The sequence below is a fragment of the Mycteria americana genome, chromosome 4, assembly GCF_035582795.1.
Source record: "Mycteria americana isolate JAX WOST 10 ecotype Jacksonville Zoo and Gardens chromosome 4, USCA_MyAme_1.0, whole genome shotgun sequence".
NCBI classification, from domain to species: Eukaryota; Metazoa; Chordata; class Aves; order Ciconiiformes; family Ciconiidae; genus Mycteria; species Mycteria americana.
The window spans coordinates 72,389,085-72,410,510 of NC_134368.1; the positions used below are offsets into that span (position 1 = coordinate 72,389,085).

Below are 21,426 nucleotides of genomic sequence, written 5' to 3' on the forward strand. Positions count from 1 at the left end.
AGCAACAGCTAAAAACTTATCAGTGTGTTATCAACATTATTCTCATCCTAAATCCAAAACACAGCACTATACCAGCTACTAGGAAGAAAATTAACTCTATCCCAGCTGAAACCAGGACAGATCTGCTTTTGAAGCTTGTGTGTGTTCACATGGGCTGGCTTGCTGTTCAGAGAAGAACCCTAGGAATCGAAGGAATCCAAACACTGGGAACTGCCATGCTGTCCATGAAAGTCTGCTTACAGCAGCCTGTTGGTTGCAGTTAGGTCAGTGCTCTGGATTAGAGGCATCAGCAGTGGTCATGGCTGTAACTGAAAGATGGGAGAAGCTTCCACCTAGCTGAAGAAATGTAAACAAGACATTGAGCTGTCTGGTTCACGCTGTGGTTCCTTGCTTGTTTTATCATCCTTTCTGTCATGGAATCCTTATTCCCTGTTCTTCAGACCTCTTAAGGAGGGATTAAATGATGGATAGTCAAGTAATCAAGGGAGTTAATTTTCACGCATACAACTCTGGAGTAAAAATAGTTGCTCAGGAAGAGAGGACAAAAAGACAGGAACACCTTGGTGATATCACAAGGTTTCAGTTGCAGTATTAGTTGGTGTTTAAAAGGAAAGTGAAAACATATAACTTGATGAAATAATTAAATAGTTTATATAACATTGTTATTTTAAATTGTATCATATGAAAAGCATAACAAAAAACAACTTGTGGAAACATATTGTTTTATTTCTTTTACAGATGAGAAATGTTACTTAAGAACTGAAGGGTATTCTGCAATGATAAAAGGCATTCTTTTTGTTCTTGCTTGCCTCAACATCCGATCCTTGTTCTCTGTTGATACTAGTACGTGTGCTGTTTTGCTGTGTGTGCTCTTTGGCCTTGCATGCTGAAGTAAGCATAGAATAGTCAAAAAGAGTATTTTTCAGTGCAAACCCATTAGTTTTGTGATATTGTCAGACACTGATGGAATTTGTGTCTTTCAGTAGTGAGTATTAAAGAGCAGAATAGAACCAGCAAATTGCATTTAATGTGGTATGTGGAAATTTCCCTGGTGCTTACACAGTGTGGAATATAGTTTGCAATATTATAGAAAATATTTTTGTGCTTGACATTAACTGAACTCTTTGATATATGCATTAATTCTTACTGATTCTGTCCCACCCATTGCCTTTGCTTTGAGAATATTAAATAACTGAAGATCACAGAATTTAACTTTTCACTGTAATATGAACTGCTGGTTGGGAAGTCTGCTGATGATGCAAAATCTGTTTGTTCTGCTTCCCTCTTCGGTGGTTTTGGAGAAGTGGAAGAGAAGCTATTGCCTGTCTAGCCTTCAATAATTTATATATAAGTTTACTTTTTGTGTAGACAACATTCATTTCAAGGCTTATGATGTATTTTCAATGATAGGCTATAAATACCAGTTAAAAAAAGAAAAACAACCAAACAACACAACTGTTGTGCCAAGAAGTAATATGCATCTAATAAGTGCGATTGCTTTTTATAATAGTTTTGGAACCCCGAGGTATACTGTCTTTAAACTGTTTTCAAAGAATTTGTGGAACTCAGATTTTTTCTGTGTGACAAAAGCTCTAATTGGTGACCAGCAAGCTCTTTGATATAGAGCAACTGTAAATTGTGTGTGACTTCTGGGTAGGGAAAGTTGGGGTTGCCGCCTTCTTCCTTTTTTCCCTCCCATCTGTCAGTTGGAGAAACTGGGGTTTTTTTATTGCCTGTTTGTAGACTGTTGGTGTAAAAATAAAGGGCGAAGTCTTACAGCCACTTTTACAGAAGTCTGATTATTGTGGAAGATGATCACTAAAAAATTGGAGAGGTCGCTCATCAGTGTGATAAAAGGCAAAAGCTAGGTGCCAGCTGTCTTCAGTTAATTTTTTTGCCAAAACTCAAAGTTTTAATTTGTAAATCTGTACCTTTTAAAATGCAGCCCGTGAATGCTTCTCTGCATTTATTTCCCCCTAAATGACTGGGGTAATATTCAGCTTCTAGATAAGTGGATGAAAAATGGCCAGTAGTGTAACCAAATCATAAAAATACTCAATTATTTGAGGAAAAAGTATTTTTCTTCTGTAATTGATTAGTAATGGTCCACGGGATGCCTTAGGTTTGCCAGCAAGACCTGGCATCTATAATGATTTTTTCATCTATTTTTCTTATGTGAAAGTTTCCGATGCCCCTAACTGCTACTTTGTCTGTAAGTTGGGTATTTCTTCCTTGTCTAAAACAGTATGTGTATGCTTTTGTGCAAGCACACTTTCTTTGTGGTGTTCTCTCTCTACTGTCTGATGAAGTCTTGGTTCTGGCTTTTGTGCTTCTGCACATTGAGGAATCTTTGGATTATTCCTCCCACTATGGACTGAGAAGATATTACGTTCTACTGTCTTTCAGATTATAATCTCAAGATTGTAAAATTTTGTTCCTTCCCTCCCTGTTTTTTTTTGCTCCTTGCCTCCTTTCATTAGTATCAAATTGGGTATTTCCGTAAGTTGTGAACCCCTGATGCTTCTCACTGAATATCGAGTACTACTCTTTCTCAGATAAGTGTATGCAGTTTGAGGTAAACCAATACAACTGGTCTAGTTTGATAAACTATCATTCAAATTCAGTATTTTATAAGCAAAGTTTATAGCAAATGCATGGTAGCGAGACAACATATATAAAAATTGAAAATGTTTTGAAGCTATTGATAAAACATTCTGAAGTTTTGAAATCTGTTTCAGACTGCTGCCCGACTGCTTTTTTAAAGCCTTACATTTATGAATTTTCTATGTGCTATATCAGTGAATAATCTCTTTCACTTATTTTCCAAAGTGTTTATTTAGCAGTGAAAGATAGGAGTTGAAGAGCTTCAGCCCATCTTTTTTCTCACACAGAAATTTTGAAATTTTTTTCCTAAAAGCAGCACTTTCTATTAGAAGTTTATGCCCTTTATATACTGAAATTGCAAATAATATTTTTTATAACATACCCATTTTTTTAAGTTTGCAAGACTAAAATTGAAATAGTATATTCAGGACTTGAAGAATATTTGGATTGTTGTAAAAGTTCTAGCCATGCATGGAAAGGATGAAAATCGGTATGTTGTATACAGACCATATTATATAAGACTTGAGCTCTTAGGTTTTGGAGGGATGAAATTTTTTTTGTGTTGGTGTGGTGTTTCTGTTTATTTCAGGTGGTTCTAGTTAGTGTTTTCTTTGGTGTCCATGAAATAAGGGTTATGGGGTTAAGCTGCTGTACATAGAATTACCAAATTGATTGAGAAGGCAGCAAAATTTGATGCATTCTTTAACTGGTCTAATTCCCTGAGGTCCAGCTGCATCAATAAAAGATTCAAGTGCTGTTATACTATCCTTCTATTCTCCTTTCACTTAATCCGTCACTAGGGCAGTGGGTTCAGAGGTTAATACAACCTTCTGCTTGGTTCCATTCCAATACAGCAAGTGTAATTTGTACATGAGCATTATCTGCATATGTCCTCAGTCTGACTAGCTGTCATTATTGTTCATAGGAATGTTCTTAAAAGAAAAGAAAGGTGATGCTGTGACTTGTTTTTCTCTCATGGTTTCTAGGCCCATAGAGGAAAAGTTTCTGCTAGTTTGCCCTTGTTATGCAGCCAGGGGTGTAATATGGTGCTTTGTCCTGTAACTCTACTAATATGAATGTATTTATCATCCAGACAAAGCAAAACTTCTCTGAGCTCTGTTTTTTGGCAACAGCAGGCTTGGCGTTGTGTCATGGGAGGAGGTGCTGCTATCTAGTTTTTCCTGTTTTTTTTGGCAATGCCATCTTCTGTAGCTTGTTCTGTCCTGTAATCTCTCCAAGTACCAAAATAATATGGAGCTCAGATAATGATCAGATGAAGTCTTTGTCCATTCTAGTCTGTGAAGCTAAATCAAATCTGTTATATCATGGACTATCTCTCTATCTTTACTATAGATCAGGCAGTCTGTTTTGTGTGGAAGGTCTAGTTAAGAGTTCTATAAATCACCCTTGCAGATTTTTCATGTGGCTGTCAAATGATACTTAAGCTTATGTTCTTTGTGGTGAGGATCCTTTTTGCACTCCAAATCCCATACACTTTCTTGGCTCAGAAACCATAAGCTTGGTAAGGAATTGAAGCTGGGCAGCAATAACAGGTAGATGAATCTCTTGTGAAAGAGAAATGGCATGTTTTCCCATCTAAAAGGAAAAGGACTAATAATCACATCACTTTTGAGGGCAGTTAAGACATGGAGAATATCGTGGCTGTAGGACTGAATAAATTATGCGCAGACTCTGAATTTAAGATGAATCATAAATTGGGTGTGTGTTAGAAATTTGTTCAAGGGCCAGTATAGTCAATTTAACGATTGTTAAGTTGTAAACAGCATACTGAATCATGCAGTATATAATTATATATTTTTCTGAAGTGCGGTGAACAGTGACAGGCTGAGGGACTCTAGTTAACTGGTCAGGTTCCAATTAACTTGTATAATTTTGGTACAAAGCCATATGTGCTGTGTCAACTCATGTTTTGGCGCAAGATCTTGATTTCCTAACCATAGGCATTCCAAGTCTTCAAGTGGCTTTGTCTACTAATTAATCTGGAGCTAAAACCTCCTAATTGCAGGATTTAAACTAGACAGTATAAGCTGCTTGGGAAGGTTTTGGCCTCCATAAAGAGCTCATTTAAAAAGCAAGCATCCATGACCAAAAACCTTCATGTTTTGTGTGGATCTTTCAACTGATAGGTATCTCTAGACATGCTGCTAAATTAGTTGGTGATACTTGTCACAGGGACTGTACTGTTCTCAATACTTGGTCTACACCACATCCACAGAGTTGAGTGGAACAGATGGGCAAACAGTAGGTAAATCTTGATATATGTTATCAGTTGGATATGGTTGGTTAACATAACTATGGATGGTTGGATAAAGAAAGTCTGCCTTTAAAAAAAAACAGTATTTATTCAATACCTGCAAGATGGTGGTGAGTAATGTGCTTAGAAACCCTGCTAAGGATAGGTTTAACAGAGAACCTCAGCAACGTGAGAGCTTGAGAAATACTGGAGTATGGAAACACCAGCAGCAGGTGATTGAGAATTTTGGGAAATCCTGTTATGAACCAGTAGGGAATAATATCCTTCCTATAACGCTTGTCTTCCTTTTTCTGGGCAACAGGTCTGTTTCACAGCATAAAAGTATATGCTGCATGTTTTCTGCGCTCTCTCAGATTTTTACATGCCCTGCAAATTGGTTACTGGTTGGGCGTGTGTATGCAGAGAATATGTACAGCTTTAGTCTTAAATTAGTTTCTGTATGCATGAGTATGGAAGGAAGTGCAGAAAGAAGGGATCTGCAATCTGAGAGGACAAATGATCGCTTTAGCTGTCACAAATTCTGTGCTTGGGACAAGCAGATGTTAGGCAGAAGAAGGAATCTCCATGTTTGCACTGTGTGCATCTAACTCAGAGCTCAATTATCTTCTATATTATCCAGTTGGGGTTTTTTCATTATTGGTTTCACTGAAAACTGTTTAATATAGTTCATGTCTGGACATTATTGGTAGCTCACCTAAATTACATTATACTGACAGATTCTCAGTTACTGGGTGAAAAAATGAGATGTATCGTGTTCAAGGACGATGTTAATGAATTTCCAACAGTCTGATCCTCAGCTCAGCATCACTTCAGGAAGGGGAAACATCTTTTATATCACTTGAACAGCAGCTAAGTGCTTTCAAGAAGTAGCAGTTAAATAGGTTACTTTTTCGCTGGAAAGTTAGTTGCTTATGGAGAGAAGAACTTGCTGTGAAGTCTTTTATGAGGATGGGTGTATACACAGGTGATTAATGCTATTGAAATGCTTCTCAGGAAATGGTTCTACCCTTTAAGACTTGTAGTGCTACACTTGCAGTACCATGCATGTAAAACAAAGAGCTGGTTTCTGCACAGATGGAGGTCTGTTACTACAGTTGCAGCCCATCTGCTGATATCAAATCTGTTTTTACAAATGCTTACAGAATCTTACTTTAAATCTGCCTTGGCCAAAACCGTTAATAGGCTTTAAGAGACCCTCTAACAAGGCTTTCAGGTAGCTGATTTTGACTTCTCGAAATAGATCAGTGTTCCTGCCCCTTTACAACTCTGTTTGTCCTTCAGGGTTTTTCTCCTGTCCTGCAGCAGAAACTGAAAACAAAAGGTAATTGTTTGGTGTATATGAAGTATACACATGCAGATAAATGCATATATACATTTTATATAGATAGATGGTAACATAATACATGCATATGTGTATGCACATATATATGTGTGGGGACATACACACTCTTTCTCACATGGGAGTGCACTATAAAAAGCACATCCTTCCTGAAGGTTGACATAAAGTTCAGAGAGCCAGGTATGTAATCTCACTTGCCAGTGCTTCTCATTTCCTTAGAATCAGTCTGCCTTCATTTGAGGAGAATGTTACAAGGCAGCACCTTATAATTTCTTGTCTTTCTAATTGCTCTGTGTAGGAACAGTTGTTCTATGGACCAGTCAAATCCAGCTAGCTGCCTGTTCGCATCTCTGCTATTCCCTCAGAGTGTACATGTTTCCTGATTGGGTCTCAGTATGAGAATAGGGTATCATCAGATATCTCTGTTTTGAAGAGGTAGTTCACTTGAAGTTGGTTCTCACTTGGAAATGGATGAAGTTGCTTTATAAAGTTAATCACTGATTCCCCCTGCTTAAAATTTCTTTAGCATAAATCTTTGTACAGATTTTCACACCTAACAGGAGGACAATATATCATAGACCTTTTTAATTGTATTTTTGGGCATATAAAAAGTATAAATCTCCTGCCTTGTGCTACTGTGTCTGAGTAGAGAAAGGCTCTCTGTCTGAAAGCAAAATTACTTTTTTTTTTCCCCTGCTACAGAAGAGTGAAGAACATGCAGTGCTCTTTGAATAAGACTTGATATTTGCTACTGTGCTTGAATTAGCTCTTTCTTCAATTTACAGATACGTAGAGCAAGGATATCTCAGCTTATGCCTTGGTTCTAAAGACGCAGCTGCTCTTGTGTATATAGTTCTTGACAGCTGAAATGTAGGCCTATGTTCTGTCTTGTCTGTTTTTCAGGGTAGAAATTCAGACTTTCACAATAAGAATTAGTCATCACTTGTGTGAATAATAGCTTTACTCCCAGACAGGTGAGTTCACAGATAAGATATCCATGGTGTCATCTAGCTGCAGACCTTGTAATGTTCTGTTCCTTATGCCATATCTCCCTTCTTTTTTTTTTTTTTTCCCAGGAATGAACCAAAAAATCATAACTGTCTGGGCAGGCAGCACACTTTTCTTTTTTTTCCCCCTTGCTGCAAGTCCTGGGATTCTGTGGTGTTGCCTGTGTTGTAGAGCGTATGCAGTTGCTTAAAGAAGTCTAAATTTCCAAGGAGTTGGGAATATTACTGTCTTGAGCAACAAAGACTGAAGAAATGGTGCAAGATAGACCCTCCAGATGGATAGGGCCCTCAGGCATCCTAAAGTATGAGAACATGATCACTTCTTCCCCTAGCTGTAGGGCTGCTTCAGAATTGTTCCTGACAGTTACCAGGAACTAAAACATCATTCAGGGTCATGGCTGAGGAGAGTGTTGTTATTTGGGAAATGGTCCATCTCTATCAGTAATTGTTTGGACTCTCATCACCTGTTTTCACCAAGAGTCATAGGCAGAAAAAGTGTGAGTGAGGATGTAGATCAACTTAGGGCATTGGGTAAGAAAGCCATTGGACTATTTGTAGCAACTGATTAGCTGAAGAGAACACTTGCTAGGTGGTGACTTTTAAATTGGTTGGGTTTGGTTTGTTTTTTTTTTCAATTTTCATAGCAAAAAAAAAAAAAGTACAAGTGCAGTTTAGTAGAAATATTGGTAGGTGGGGTGATGCATGTGGGAGTTTGTTAGCTCTCATATCGGGCTAAATGTGTACTTAAACAAAAAAATCCTTGTGTTGTAGTAGTGCAGCTTCTTTGGCTGTATATGCCTAAGGTAAAAGCAGTGCTGGAGGAATCAGATGCAGATAGATGTAATTTTCAGACTCATTCTGTTACTCAGCCAGTTTTTCTTCTGTTGTCGGATATTGTTTCCTTCCGAGGCAGGACATAAGAAGTAGCTGTTAGTATGAACTGTCCTCTGGATACTAGAGGTTTATTTTGGTTGAGTACAGAAGTTATGCTCCCTGCTAGCAGATCGCTTTCTTGTCATGAGTATACAAGGGTGCTGCTTTCAAACTAAAAACACAACAGAATTGTTTCTGAAACCAGTACATTTCTCACAGGAGTACCATTAGATTGTTCTAACTATGGAGAACCTCTTTTGGTGCCATAGTATCTCTTCTGCTAATTTATTTTTCCAAAATGTCTGGTAGTCAAACATATGAGACTGACAAAGATTTTTTTGCTCACATCCACCCTTCTCCCACAGGGGGAAGAAATCTACAAAATAAAGTGAACCCTGCAGTTCACCCACCATAACAACAGCACAAGCCATTTGTTGAAGGATTTGATGTGAATATATAGGATTAAAATCTGGTTTTGAATTAATGTATGGTGGGGTCAATCTTTATACTTGTTAAGAGTATGTTGACTTTAACAGTGATTTACAAATATACCACAATCCTAACAGTTTCCTTCATTGCTACGGTTGGTGGGTATTAAAAATGATTTTTTCCCAATGTTTTAGCATATTAACATCATGATATTTCTATACTTATCTGAAAGTCAGCAATTTTCAGGGGGGGGGGAGGTGTAAAGCTTCCTGAAGATGACTTTTTTTTCTAATGCTGCATCCAAGAACTTTGAGGACTCTTACTCTCTTGGCATATCGTGCTTAGTTTCTTGCTGATCCAGTTGTGCTGCCTTCATGTACGCTGGTTGTTACGTTGCTGCAAGGGGCTGTCGTACTGAGAAGAGGCATTTATAAAGCAAGGTACCATTCTCTGTTACTGAGACCGGAAGGATTAATCTAACAGAACCTGAACTCTTCAGTACTAGAGAATTTATCTAATATAGTAAAATTCATATCACTTTATTACCACAGGAGAGACCTTAAGCTAAGCTTTTAAAAACCCACTCTTGAGTAAGTTTATCCATTAGGGAAGTTATCTGTCAAGCAATACTGGCTTAATTTGTACCTGTTAAATCAGTGAAGCTCACTTGTAGAGTCACTGAGTTTCTAGTCTGTGGCAATTTATGTCTTGGTATTAAATATTTGATCATTAATCTTCTCAAACATTGGGGAGTGATTATAAAGAAAAAAATCATCTTCGTAGTCATATGAAAAAGGAGTTACTCTGTACAATTGTCACTACTTACTTGACTCATCAGAGCCTCATTGTCTTACTTGTAGATACCTTTAAAATGCCACAGATGGCAGAAAGTAGTACTTACTGACTTAGAATAATGCTTCCTAGTGACTCCATGATATTTAAATCATGTGCGTGCTACTATTTCTGCTCCTCTGACAATAAGTTGCATTCCCTCTTCAGCTGTGCTAAGAGCTGCAAGTGAATAAGGATAGACTTCAGTCATGACCTTTTTATAGTGTGTGAGGAATGTGTAGCTCTTGCATGTAACAATGGAATAACTGCTGGACTAAAGCTGGAGGTGCCCTTCTTAGTTTCTCTCAGCGTAGTCTGTCCTTGCCGTGGTGACAATGCATGTCACCCACATAGACCTAGTAACAGTTGTGTACCACAGTGTACAGTAATGAAGAGCATTACTGTCACTGTGCACTGAAAAAAAGCAGTATGGAAGGACGCCAAGGAAAGCATCTTCATCAAGACTGCTGCACAGTCTGGAATTTGTCGTAAGTGAAGTTATATGATAGCACATCACTACATCATGAAGTTATGTTGTCAATAGATGTGTTTTGCTTGTGATTATTTCATGTCATTAGAAGAGTGTCATGTTACGTGTGAATAAGGGTATTATCTGCTATTTGAAAATGTGTTACTATTGCCAAGCTGTTTTGCAGTCCTGAAATTTCTGCTTTTCCATTTATAAAGCTTGTCTTAGTCACAGGTCCTCTGTTCCTACTTAGTAATTAAAATGAAAGTTGCAAGTATGAGAAACACACCAGGGAGACGTGCCTCTCCGAGGTGGAGCAGATCAACAGCAAAATAAGGGAGTTGCCCAAGGATCTTACACTGACAATTAAACTAAGAGAGGGATACAAGAGTCATGCCCAATTTATGTGGATTAAGTTTACTTTGTAGTGATAATTATATACTCTTCTGAATACAGTTTTAATATCAGATGTGAAACATCAGCTATCCTGATGTATAAAAGAACATTCTACAGTTGCCTAGAAAACATTACTTTCATGATTATTATATACATTTTGGACTGGATTTACTAGTTTGCCTTACACGAAGCCTCAGATAAACAAGTTTATCTGGTTCTGGTGATAGACAGAAAAGCAAGGGAGGGAGTCAGCAATAACCCTTGCTTGTCTTCCATTGCGACTTCAGTCCAATGCCAAAAGCTGATTTCTTTCCACCTTCCAGGAAAGAAAGCATGCACTTCTTGAGTAAAATAAACACTGCTTGCCCTGGAGGTGTGAGCCGAGATTCTCAATATGTCACATTCTTCTGTCTTCCACACATGGGAATACAAGACTGATTTAAGGCTTTGGAAGGAGAAATGCTAACATCTCATCTGTTACAGTGAGTGTGAGAGCATCACTGTATGCTCACATAAAAGGCCAACGGTGCCTGGTACTTCTGGGAATGTCCTCATGTTCTTTGTGTTTTATCACAAATTTGAGCTAGTTTCTCTTCCTTTACTTAGGAGGTTTGAGCTCAAGCAGAAAGCTATCAGTTTGAAGAGGAGTTGCAGTTTTAAAGAAATTTTCTTGATATAGTTTGAGGATTGGCCCAGGAGCATGGGACTGTTTTGCTGACATTTCATCCTTTCTGCCTACAGGACAGAAAAAGAGGAGAACACGGAAGGAAAAATGTGAGTGGAAGAAGCTAATCTCTTCCGCAACTGGGGGGAGGAAGTTCTTGGGTGGTAATACTAATCTCTGCTGACCTCTCCAAAATGAAGGAGGAAGGAATAGGGCTTATACTAAGATGCTATTATTATCAGGTAGCCGATTGAATGAAAAGCACCACGGAAGGGTGTTTGTTCACAAAAACGTAGATTCACATAATTTCTGGCAACTATTTAGAGACTTAAAAAAAGAGGAGGGAGATGGGATTTGCATCTTGTGGGGCTTTTAGTCCCCTCCTCGTATCTACAGGAGAAGTGAAAAAAGTGGTCATGGCACAATTGTTTGTTTTCTTATCCTTCAAGACAATAAATGAGAATAATGTGCAGTAATTAACTTGAGAGCAGGATTCTAAAAAAAAAAAAATATTTCTTTAAACACAGTTGATTTGATTAGCTTGTATATTTACATTGATTGTGTGCTTGACTTGAATATTTGCAAATAATGCCTTATTTTGTGGACGGTCTATGCAAACTGGACCTGCAGCTATAAGAAACCACATTTTATGTGCACACATCTAAGTACGTGCATATTTGAAAATAAGGTTTCAAAGACTACCGAAGCACAAGCTTTCCAGCCTGGATCCAGGGTTCAGCACTTAAGCACTGTTTCAGCAACAGTATTATTGGGGATAAACTAATTGATAGATGCATTCCAGGTCTTCTTCAGGGGTGTAAGATGTGGGTCAATGTAAATAAATAAGATAGATGCCAGCATTCTGAATTTACAGGGCATGGTAATGACTCCAGATGCTTAGGTTCTGAAATGGGAGAGGCCAGACTTTCAAAACTGTTCAGGTATAGCTCCAGTTTGGTTTCACTGGGATTTGTGCATATTGAGCGCTTTTAGAAAGCACTTAACACTCAGTGAGTGCTGAATAAAAGTGTCAGTGTTTTATTTTTAGGCAGCTAATCATGGCTTTAGAAAGGTGATTTTTAAGAGGTTCTTTTGGACAGAATTGTCTTGTTAAATGTGCTTCTGCTTTCAGGTATTTGTATCTACAGAGGAGAGGCAGAGAAAGGGCTCTTTCCTTAGCCACTAAGAGAAAAGTGCTCCTCGGAATTTGCCACTTTTTGCCGAAGTATACCTGTGGAGCAAAGGGGCAATAATGTTCATATTTGGGACAGATAAAGTCAGCTAGCGGTGTTTTATATGGGAGAAGGTGTTTTTTTTCACCACAGAAAATATTTTGGATGTATATAGAGCCTTCTTGCTATCTCTTTTCTCTGTTTTAAATTTTGTCAAAGGATAAAAATGAATACCAGGGTATTTTATGTAATTATCTAGAAACTCTAACAATGTTTTTATAGTCTAGATTTTTTTCACTGCTTCTAGCACATCTAAAAAAAATCTACAGGGTGTGTGACTAGAGCAGCTGCTCTCCATGTTTCTTGGCAGTGTATTCCAATGAAATATCAAATAAGTATGAGGTACTACAGGCATCTTAGTTAGCTGATGTTGCTAAAGCACAGCTTTTGACTTAAAGTTTTGGTTCTCAAGTTATGACATGGGGAAAAATGCTGATGCAGAAGGTAAGGAAAAAAGCAGGGATATGTGTTACTTAAACCAAAACACAAAGTTGTCAAGCAACGGTTAAGTTGAAGCAGTTTAGCCTTTTGACTTTCAGTCTGTTTTTAGGAACTTTTTGATAAAATTACTGATATTATAGTCTTTATTAAACACAGTTACAGCAGTAGCTTCTTAATATTTCAGCTGGCAAGAGTTCAATAAAATCTGGAAAGAATAGGCCATTAAACTTTTCCTAATTCTTGGTTGTTGTTGGAGACCTTCAATTTCAAATTTAAAATGCATAAGGAAAAAAGTTGGCGGTTGGCGGAAATGAGAATTTTGAGCATTTAACTTCTGTGCTGCATACATAGATAATTAAAAAGTGAGGTGTTTTGAAAACTTAGCAAGTTGTAGGAGAAAAAAAGTATATACCTTGCAAATAGTCATTTTGACAGTATTACTCAGTGTGAGGGGCTGCTTCTGTTGTGCTTTCCCTCTTATCTTGGGCTGAGAAAGTGTCAGGCTGCCTCATATACCATGTTGGCACTGCCTGATGATAGGTATTGTGCTTTTAACATGGGTTGTTGGGACTGTAGAGTGTAGGGGTGAGGAGGTTACTGAGCTTGCTTTACAGGGAAGAGACAGAACTACCCATCCCACTCATCAGGGAGTGTATAATCTGTCTGCCTTAGAAGGAGGAGCTGGCAGTTGGTCCTCATGAGGTAAACCGGCTTTTTAAAGGAAGTGTTTGAGATATGGGAGAGGCCTTTGGCTTAAGCAGCATTCTTTCTTGGAACTGTGCTGCCTGATTGGCTTCAGGCTGAATGGCATGGAGAGTGAGAAATTGCACTCAGGGCTTGTTGATACAAATGATTTACACCTGAATTTACTCTCTTGTCCTGGAGCAAAAAAGAGCTGCCTCTGCATGATGCAACTCCTGTCCTGTGGAAATTGTACTCCTCTATGGTCTAGGAGTAAATTCTGTCCCAGAGCAAGCAACCTGAAAGTAATCTTCATGTCTGTGCCTCTCCAGTGTTAACTATTTTAATTTGTCCACTGTCTTCCTACATCGTGCTATGCTCTCTGCTGTGTGAATGTCCCTTTTTGTATGTTCTGTGGCTATGATCTTGTGTGGGTTTTGGGTGTATGGGGAATCCACGCCTTCATAGTTCATGTTGAGTTTGTACCACCTAGCCCTTTGACGTGCCTCCTGATGATGACTGCACCTGGACTTCTCACCTTGTGAAGCAAGGTGCAGAGATGGGATGCACTTAGCTTTGTAAGCCTGCTGATCCCATCTCCAGCTAAGTGTTGGTGTGGCTTCATATTAAGATGCCACCATAATGCTGTCCCAAGGAAAAAGGAAGTGAACTCATCTGTAGAAGGTGCACCTTTCAATGTTCTTTAATCTGTCCATTTTTATTACAAGGAGTAAGAGGAAAGGAATAGGGCACAGGGTGCCAGCACAACAGATCTTGCTTACCTTCAATGAAGAGGAGACAGGGAGAGGACTCATTGCAAGAAAGTGGCCTGACAGGAAGCTAAGAGTCCACTGAGAACTCTGCCAGTGCATCTAGATTTCTTTGCTAGTCAACTTGATACCCTGAAAAACACGGGGACTGCCAGGACCATCTTTGGAAGTTTGAAGCAGACTAGTTTGTACTGTTAGTATAAAAGAAAAGTCTTCGTTTTACTTGCAGTTTTGTGTTCTGTCATTTTAGGCCAATACTATTCAGCTTTCCTGAGATCCCTTCACCCTCTCTCCTTGGATTAGCCCCTCTTTGCTCAATTGAAATCAGCTAGAAGTTTACCCTTAATGGAGATCTTTACTCATCTTTACTCTGTCTTCTCTTTCCTGCATTTTAAGAGGTTGCTGTTCTTAGTCTGTTGTCCCCTGTTGCTATCACTCAGCTTCCTTTCTCTGAGTTCTTAGCCATAGGAGTTTAAATACACATTTTTAAATGGCGATTTGTTTTAATTGGAAAATGAACATTATACAACTATATAGCCAAGGACATAACTGCAATTAGAGAGTTAAGACGTGAAGATAGGCAGTCCGTATAGTTTTGATATGGTATTCTACAAAAGCTTTATATGTTTTTCTCTTACATAAATTACTTGATACTGTCATTATGTTGCAATTTGTCAAAATGTTCAGGCATTACACGAAACCAAAAGCTTTTGTATGTATTGAGCACTTAGCACTTCACCTTCTGTATTCATAAAGGACCAGACACTACTGAAGGCTCCCAGAATCTAAGGAGACAGCAAATTCGGAAGAATTGCGCATTGCAAACATTATCATTCCTAAAAATTTCTCCTTTCTCCTTGTGGAAAACATCCGTCGCCAACAAACTGGTGGGGAAGAAGTATGTTTTGAGCCAGGCACTTTCAGTGTCAGCTTCATTGTGTTAAATTAATGGTGCCTGGCTGCTAACAGGTGAACTGTATAGATGGAGAACTCTGGACATGCATTTGCCCGCAAACACTTCACCCCAACTTGCTTCAGTCATTTCCCTGGTGACAGAGAACCATTTCGTGGAAGCTTCTTCAATCTTCATAACCAGTATGTTGGCCTGCTCTTTGCTGTGACAAGACAAGCACTGCAGCTTCAAGATAGTTTTGAGGAAGGAAAGTCGCAGGAAAAGTTACCAAAACAGTTACCAAAAAGTTACTGAAACCGATATGCTTCAATGAGAGTCCCACTCAAATCCCAACTTGTGCCATTCTGCATGTGGCTATGTTTGTAATGATTGATGTTTTGTTGGGCTTGGGCTTTCAAAACCAATTTGAAATGTTTTGGGTTTGGTGTGTTGTGATGTTTGTTTTTATTTGTCAAGCTACTGCTATCTGTAATATACAAGCAGATCTTGTTGCTTACACTACTACAGCTAAGGCCTGCGTGGCTGTGTGGATATTCATAACACTTCTTACTGTGATCAAGAAATTGTTTTCTGTAGGATTCTTCTACTGTTGATGTAACATGTTTGGGAATTTGAGCAGATGTGCTTATAGTCTCTATAGTGGTGTTAAATAGGGAATCGGCTTTTATCTGCTACAGAACAGTCCACACTATTATTTAATCACAGTTGAAAGGAATCAGGATTTTGCAGAATGGGGAAAAGGGGAGTGGCAGAGAAGGATTTGGGGGGGGATGTTGGTGGTGTTAGGCTCAGCGTACTTCCTTTAGCATATTTAGCACAAAAAGTTTTCACTTGCAGATTGTATATTTTTAGTCCCCAGGAGGAGACAAAATCTTTTAATCCGAATAATCCAGTTTGATTCTAGATGTACATACTGAAATTTGAGACACTACCATGAAATCACAAAATTCCCTGGTATGGATGACAGACCAGATACTCTGTGCCAGGTGTATGTGAATTTCATACTGACTAGAAACATGTTTATCTCTGGCTTTCCATCCATTTACTGCAAGTCTGTATCGATCACTAGCTTTTCGTTGTGAATGGTTTATTTACTTTTCTCTTCAGGGATTCAGATTTCATCTTTCTTTTAAATGTGGTCAGGATCTGTTTTCTCTTCCATTATCTTTTGATGATTACTTTTGAACATTAATTGTTGAAAATATATCTGGCTTACTAAATATGCAGAATAATTGAATACTAAAAATTGGCAAGCTGTGAAGTAAGGAAAAATAAGTTGTCTGTGATGAAATGCAGCCAACAATATGTAATTTTTCAATAGCGTAGTGTAGAATTCTAGCTGAAAAGGCTCTGGGTAGTACTTCAGCAAGTGTCTTCAAAGCCCATGTTTTCGGCTAGAAACTGCAGGATATTCAGCCTTTTATATTGTCATTATATGGGTATGAGCCTGGTTATCTGGAAGTAAAAAAAACATGGAAGGCATGAAACTGCCTAGACAGTTGGGAAACTAAATATAGCTAGTCAGCCTGTCCTCCTTGCAAATTGTTAGATTAATATCCATGAGTGTACATCTGAGCCAGGATTGTATGCTGATGGAGAGGCTCTGGCTATTTGATTGGAAGGGAGGGGGAGGAACTTCTAGCAGTACCGTTGGGTCATCTAAAGCTGTTGATATCAGTTACTGATTTCTGGACAATATGCTTGTGGAACTGTCTTTTCCATTTCCAGCAGCAACTTTGGAGCCTTTGAGACCTAACAAACTCATTGCTGATGATGGATTATATACCTTAGGCTCTTACCACAGCTCACTGCCTCAAGATTTTATTCTTTGGGCTTTGGAGAGAAGCAGAGAGAGAAGCAACTGCAGCTGCATGTCAATCAGAAATATAAATTGGCATGAGTGCTCAATCTGAGGACATTTAATGTCCATAGAAAGCTGAAGTAATTAAGCAGACACATGATTTATTTGCTCCTGATCCTACCAAAATGATGAAGCTTTGACTTTGCCAGAATATTTAGGGATGTGTTCTTCAGTTTTCAAAATAGTTTTGGTTTTGGACAACTGAATATCATACTGTAGTATGGTGAAAACGGTTTAAGTCTTTGAAAAATATTAAAGCCTGACCTCTTTTAGCTGGGGAAGGAAGTCTTTATTTGTTTTCTGGTGATGTAATACATTGAGTGCTGTTAATGGTTTTACTTTGTTTTCTTAAATGTATGAAGAAGCTGAACAAAAGAGATAACTATCAGTTCCACAGCTAGCTTGCTTGCTTGCATGTTTGCAGGCAGTGCTTCTTATTATTTGGTCATGAGATAATATAAACAGCCCTGTGAAAATATATCGGAAGAAGAGCTTCCTTTCCTAACAGCAGCTTGACTGACTTAAATCTGTCAAAATAATGTTAATAGCTGATTTACACTAATAAACCTATAACTACTAATCATTCTGTCATTTTTTTAAACAGAGCAAACTGTTGCCCATAGCATATGGACTAATGCCAGCTTGTTGAGTTTATCGATTTAGTAGCCTACAATATTAATATGGATCATTGTTGTCTTAACCCAAGTTTTCTTCTTCATAATAGCAGGTGCTCAAAGTTCTTTATCATCATGGTGAATGTTTTGTAGTATTTGTATTTGATGGGTTCTATTAATGTTAGAGAATTTTTGTGACTGAGAGTTGAACATGAGTTATTACTACTTGAGTACTACATGCAAGGAGAAAATAGCTCTTATGTATTCTTAAATCAGTCTGTCTCATTTCCCAGGTAACATGCATGTGTCACTGGCAGAGGCTCTGGAGGTTCGGGGAGGGCCATTGCAAGAAGAGGAAGTATGGGCTATTTTGAATCAAGGTGCAGAGAGCCTTCAAGAACTATTCAGAAAAGGTAAGCATTTTTAAAGACCGATACACACAGAACTGGAAACATCTTGGTTATGTTTACGTGTCATATAAGTAAACTCCCTTGTTCTTCCTAGGCTCTAAACCCAAATAATAACTTTCTCCTAGGTTATCTTTGGGTAAAGTACCTAGCTGCACCCCAGCTCAAAGGATGTTTTCAGCTGTCACTTTATGTTCTGTCAGGACCTGCGGCACATTCAGTTTCATATGGTGACAACTTCACTTTGGTAGGAAGCTACCACAGAGTCTTTGCATTGTTTTAGACTCATTGAAATGAGATAGAAACATAGAAAAAATGATAAATAAGTCTGAGACCATTGGAGCACTTTGGTTCTGAAGGGGACATTGAAATGGCTACAGTATGGTGCAGTCCTGACCAGTCTGCTCTGAAGAGATTTAGTCTCAAGTGAGGCAAAGGTGAGCTGCTGAAAACTTGACCAGAGGGCTAGGTATCATTCCCCAGAATGCAATTAGCAAGACATACATAGCTACTGAGAGGAATGTGGTGGCTTGTTGTACTTTAAAGGAGTAGAAAGAAGTATCTCTTCTCCCCCATCCCCCCAACTTAGTAGGCTCTAGGTTGAGCATCTGCAATACTGCTAATGTTTTAGCACTAGGTCTAAGTATGGAATCTTTCCTCTTCCTTATGTTTTCCTTTCTTTTCTTTAAAACCTGCAAATCCTTAAGCCCCTTCCCTGCCGCCCCCCTTTTTTGCTTTTTATAGCAATAGAAGCTTAACTCAAATATTGAACTTTGGTGACATCTTTAACCTGGCCTCAGATAGAGTATATGTTCCCATGATGCATCTTAGTATTTCAGCAAATTTATGGGAGTCATCACCTTATGTCTAAGCATGTATATGTAAGCTTATTCAGTTTTATTCAGGAAAAATCAAAAGCTCACACTTTGAAAGTAGCCATTGTTTTGCCACATTACCATGCAAGGGGCACATCTTCATCATTGAGGGCAAAATCTATTGTATTTTTTTATGCGTTTGGCTTACAATTTCATCAAGATTCAACATTTAAGTTGTTTTGGTTTTTTGGTTTTTGTTTCTTGGGGTTTTTTTTTAAAGATTTGGTTTAGACAATCTGTGAAGTCAGTCTATCTTGTACACTGCATAACCTCTGAAAGTGATCTCTGCTGGATACTTCACAAAGACTCCAAAGAAGGCAGATGTGGGCCGAAACAGCCATACGGTGTTTGATTTCTGATCAAGCTTGAATTAGCATTATAAATATGAAATTTTATCAATTTTTCTGAAATATTTTTTGGTAGGCAAATTTTGAGTAGTTTTGATATCCCATCCAAATGTCCCTTTTCCCCTTTACCAGTGAGCTCACAGCCCATGCATGGTAAGAAGCGTTCCGTATTAGGAATGCTGAATTTATTGTTGCAATTTGACCGACTGTCCTGTCCCTCTGCTCTTGTATTGCAAGAAAGGGAAAGCTGGCATCTTCTTTCCTCTCTCTTTCTCTCTTTGTTGTCTCTCAGAGAGTATCAGAGGAATGATTTTTTTAAGAGGGTAGGTTGTTGAGACCAAGTGAGACCTTGACTAAAGAGAGATCTTGAATGATTAGAGGTTTACTCTTGTATGCTTTACAGGAATCAACACAATGAGCTCCATCTTGAAATCCACCTGAAAGATCACAGTAGCATGAGTATATAGCAGTGAAATGACTTAAGACATTATCCTAGGTCTAAATTTTCCTTCAAGCAGGGAGTCTTCACTGAAAATAAGAGCTCACCTTTTCTTGGCCTAAGAGTAGTGCAGAAAAGAGTTATCGTAATTACTGTGAAGGCTGCATGCAAGCATTGAGAATGAGAACACAGTCAGCCGTCCTTCAGAGGGACAGGTACTGAAAGATGAGAGCAGAAAATGGAAATCTGCCCCAGGACTTCTGGTATGTGCTTTTAAGGTAGGGGAATGTTTGCCAGCCAAGACTGACTAAGATGGCAGAAGCTTCTGGTCTTACTTCCTATCAGTGAAGACCAAAACACGAATTCAGATAAAATCAGTGCCAGAAGAATCTGTCTGTTCTTGGAGATGAAGCTGTTTTATTGAGTTGTTTTTCTGCCAGTTCAGCGAACTATTTTCAGTTGCATGCTATTAATTAACCTGGGATGTAGCCCTGTGGTAAAATGCACTTCAAGAGACACCCAAATGAAGAGCTTTACTGTGTAGCTAAGGTTGACAAAAGCAATCTAATTCCTTCCAGCAAGATGAGGATAACCAGACAGTCTTTAATGAAGATTTGGCTTCAGTAAGAAAACAATCTAGAAATCTTTTTTGGTCATCTTGAATATCAGTTTTTGTGCTGGCTTGTAAAGATGCGTTGCAGAGATGCAAGAGCAGAGAATGCAGAGATTCGTGTAGGCTTGTCTGACTCAATTTTCTTCTTTATTTGTGTATGATGTGTAGCAAATGGGGAATCCTAGAGAAATCCTGTTTTCCTTGCTCAAATTTCAGACCTAGCGTACAGCATGGAAGAGCTATTCTATGGCAGAGGGCGAGTTTCCAAAATTTTTCAGAACTGACCAATCGTTCCTGGGCAGAGGGCAATGAGGAAAGCTTTTAGCTTCTGCAAGTTCACAGCATGTTCAGCTCTGACCAGTCTTAGAGATGCTTTTTTCTTCCTCCTTATATAGCTCTGGAGTCCCTGAACATGTTGTTCTATAACAAAATCTAAGCTTTGATGAGTGTTGTCTATATTAAGTTTCTTTAAAAAAAAAAAAAAAATAAAGCATATTGTTCAACAGTCTTATGGTCCAACTGTTTTGAAATGAGGGGGATAAAAAGGCCATGGAAATCGTCAAGGCTTAAATTGCCATCTGTTGGCAACCTCCCTGCACCAGCCCAGCAACCACACACGCTTAAAGGAATTACCAGCCCAAGTAACTATTTGTTTATTTATGTAATCCTGGTAGAGTTTTGGTAGTTTGTTTGAAGTTGAGAATCCTTGCTATTACTCATCAACTGAGAACATGTTCTTCAATTAATTTGTTACTTAAACTAGTTTCAGGAAATTAGGGGAAAATGCCCAAAACAAGCTTCTGTTACAGATTTGATGAATTTTTGATTTATGAAAGTTCTGCATGTCTTTTAGTGAGTCTATCTTCTTATCCATCAAAGCACTGAGTAAAAGAAGCACAGAATGAAAATCCATGTCTCATATGGTTAATCACATATCATACTATGTCTAATTCAGTGACTGATACAGAAATGTGCATATTTTTATGCCTGTTTGTATTTACAATTCTAATAGGTGTTGAACTCTTTAAAAATACTTTGCAAATTTATTTCAATCATTATAAGCAATGAAAGATTAGATTGAAATGCCCAGTTGCTAATCACTGATTTAGAAGATCAACTCTGGTAGCTGTCTTGTCAGCATATTATAAGCTGTTAAATGGAGGAGAAAGACAATCTAGTACTCAGCCACAGATCTGACATCAGTTGTACTAGTGACATTGAGATTAATCTGGAGATTTGAAAAGGCCGATACCAGACCTGCCCTTCTCTTACATCTGTTTAATTATCTGCAATAACTATTTTGTTGTTGAGAGGGTGTATCAGCTGTTTCAGACATGCTGTATCTT

General features: G+C 38.3%; 1 protein-coding gene across 6 annotated transcripts in view; it reads left to right on the forward strand.

Moving 5' to 3' along the window:
• PTPN13 (protein tyrosine phosphatase non-receptor type 13) overlaps window positions 1-21,426 on the forward strand; it is a 129,882-nt gene that overhangs the window by 10,329 nt on the left and 98,127 nt on the right. For all 6 annotated transcript variants that reach the window (XM_075500853.1, XM_075500854.1, XM_075500856.1 and 3 more), the window contains one exon: window positions 17,693-17,812. In XM_075500853.1, the coding sequence (XP_075356968.1) occupies window positions 17,698-17,812 (115 nt within the window). In that variant the 5' untranslated portion in view covers window positions 17,693-17,697. The remainder of the gene's footprint in view (window positions 1-17,692; window positions 17,813-21,426) is intronic.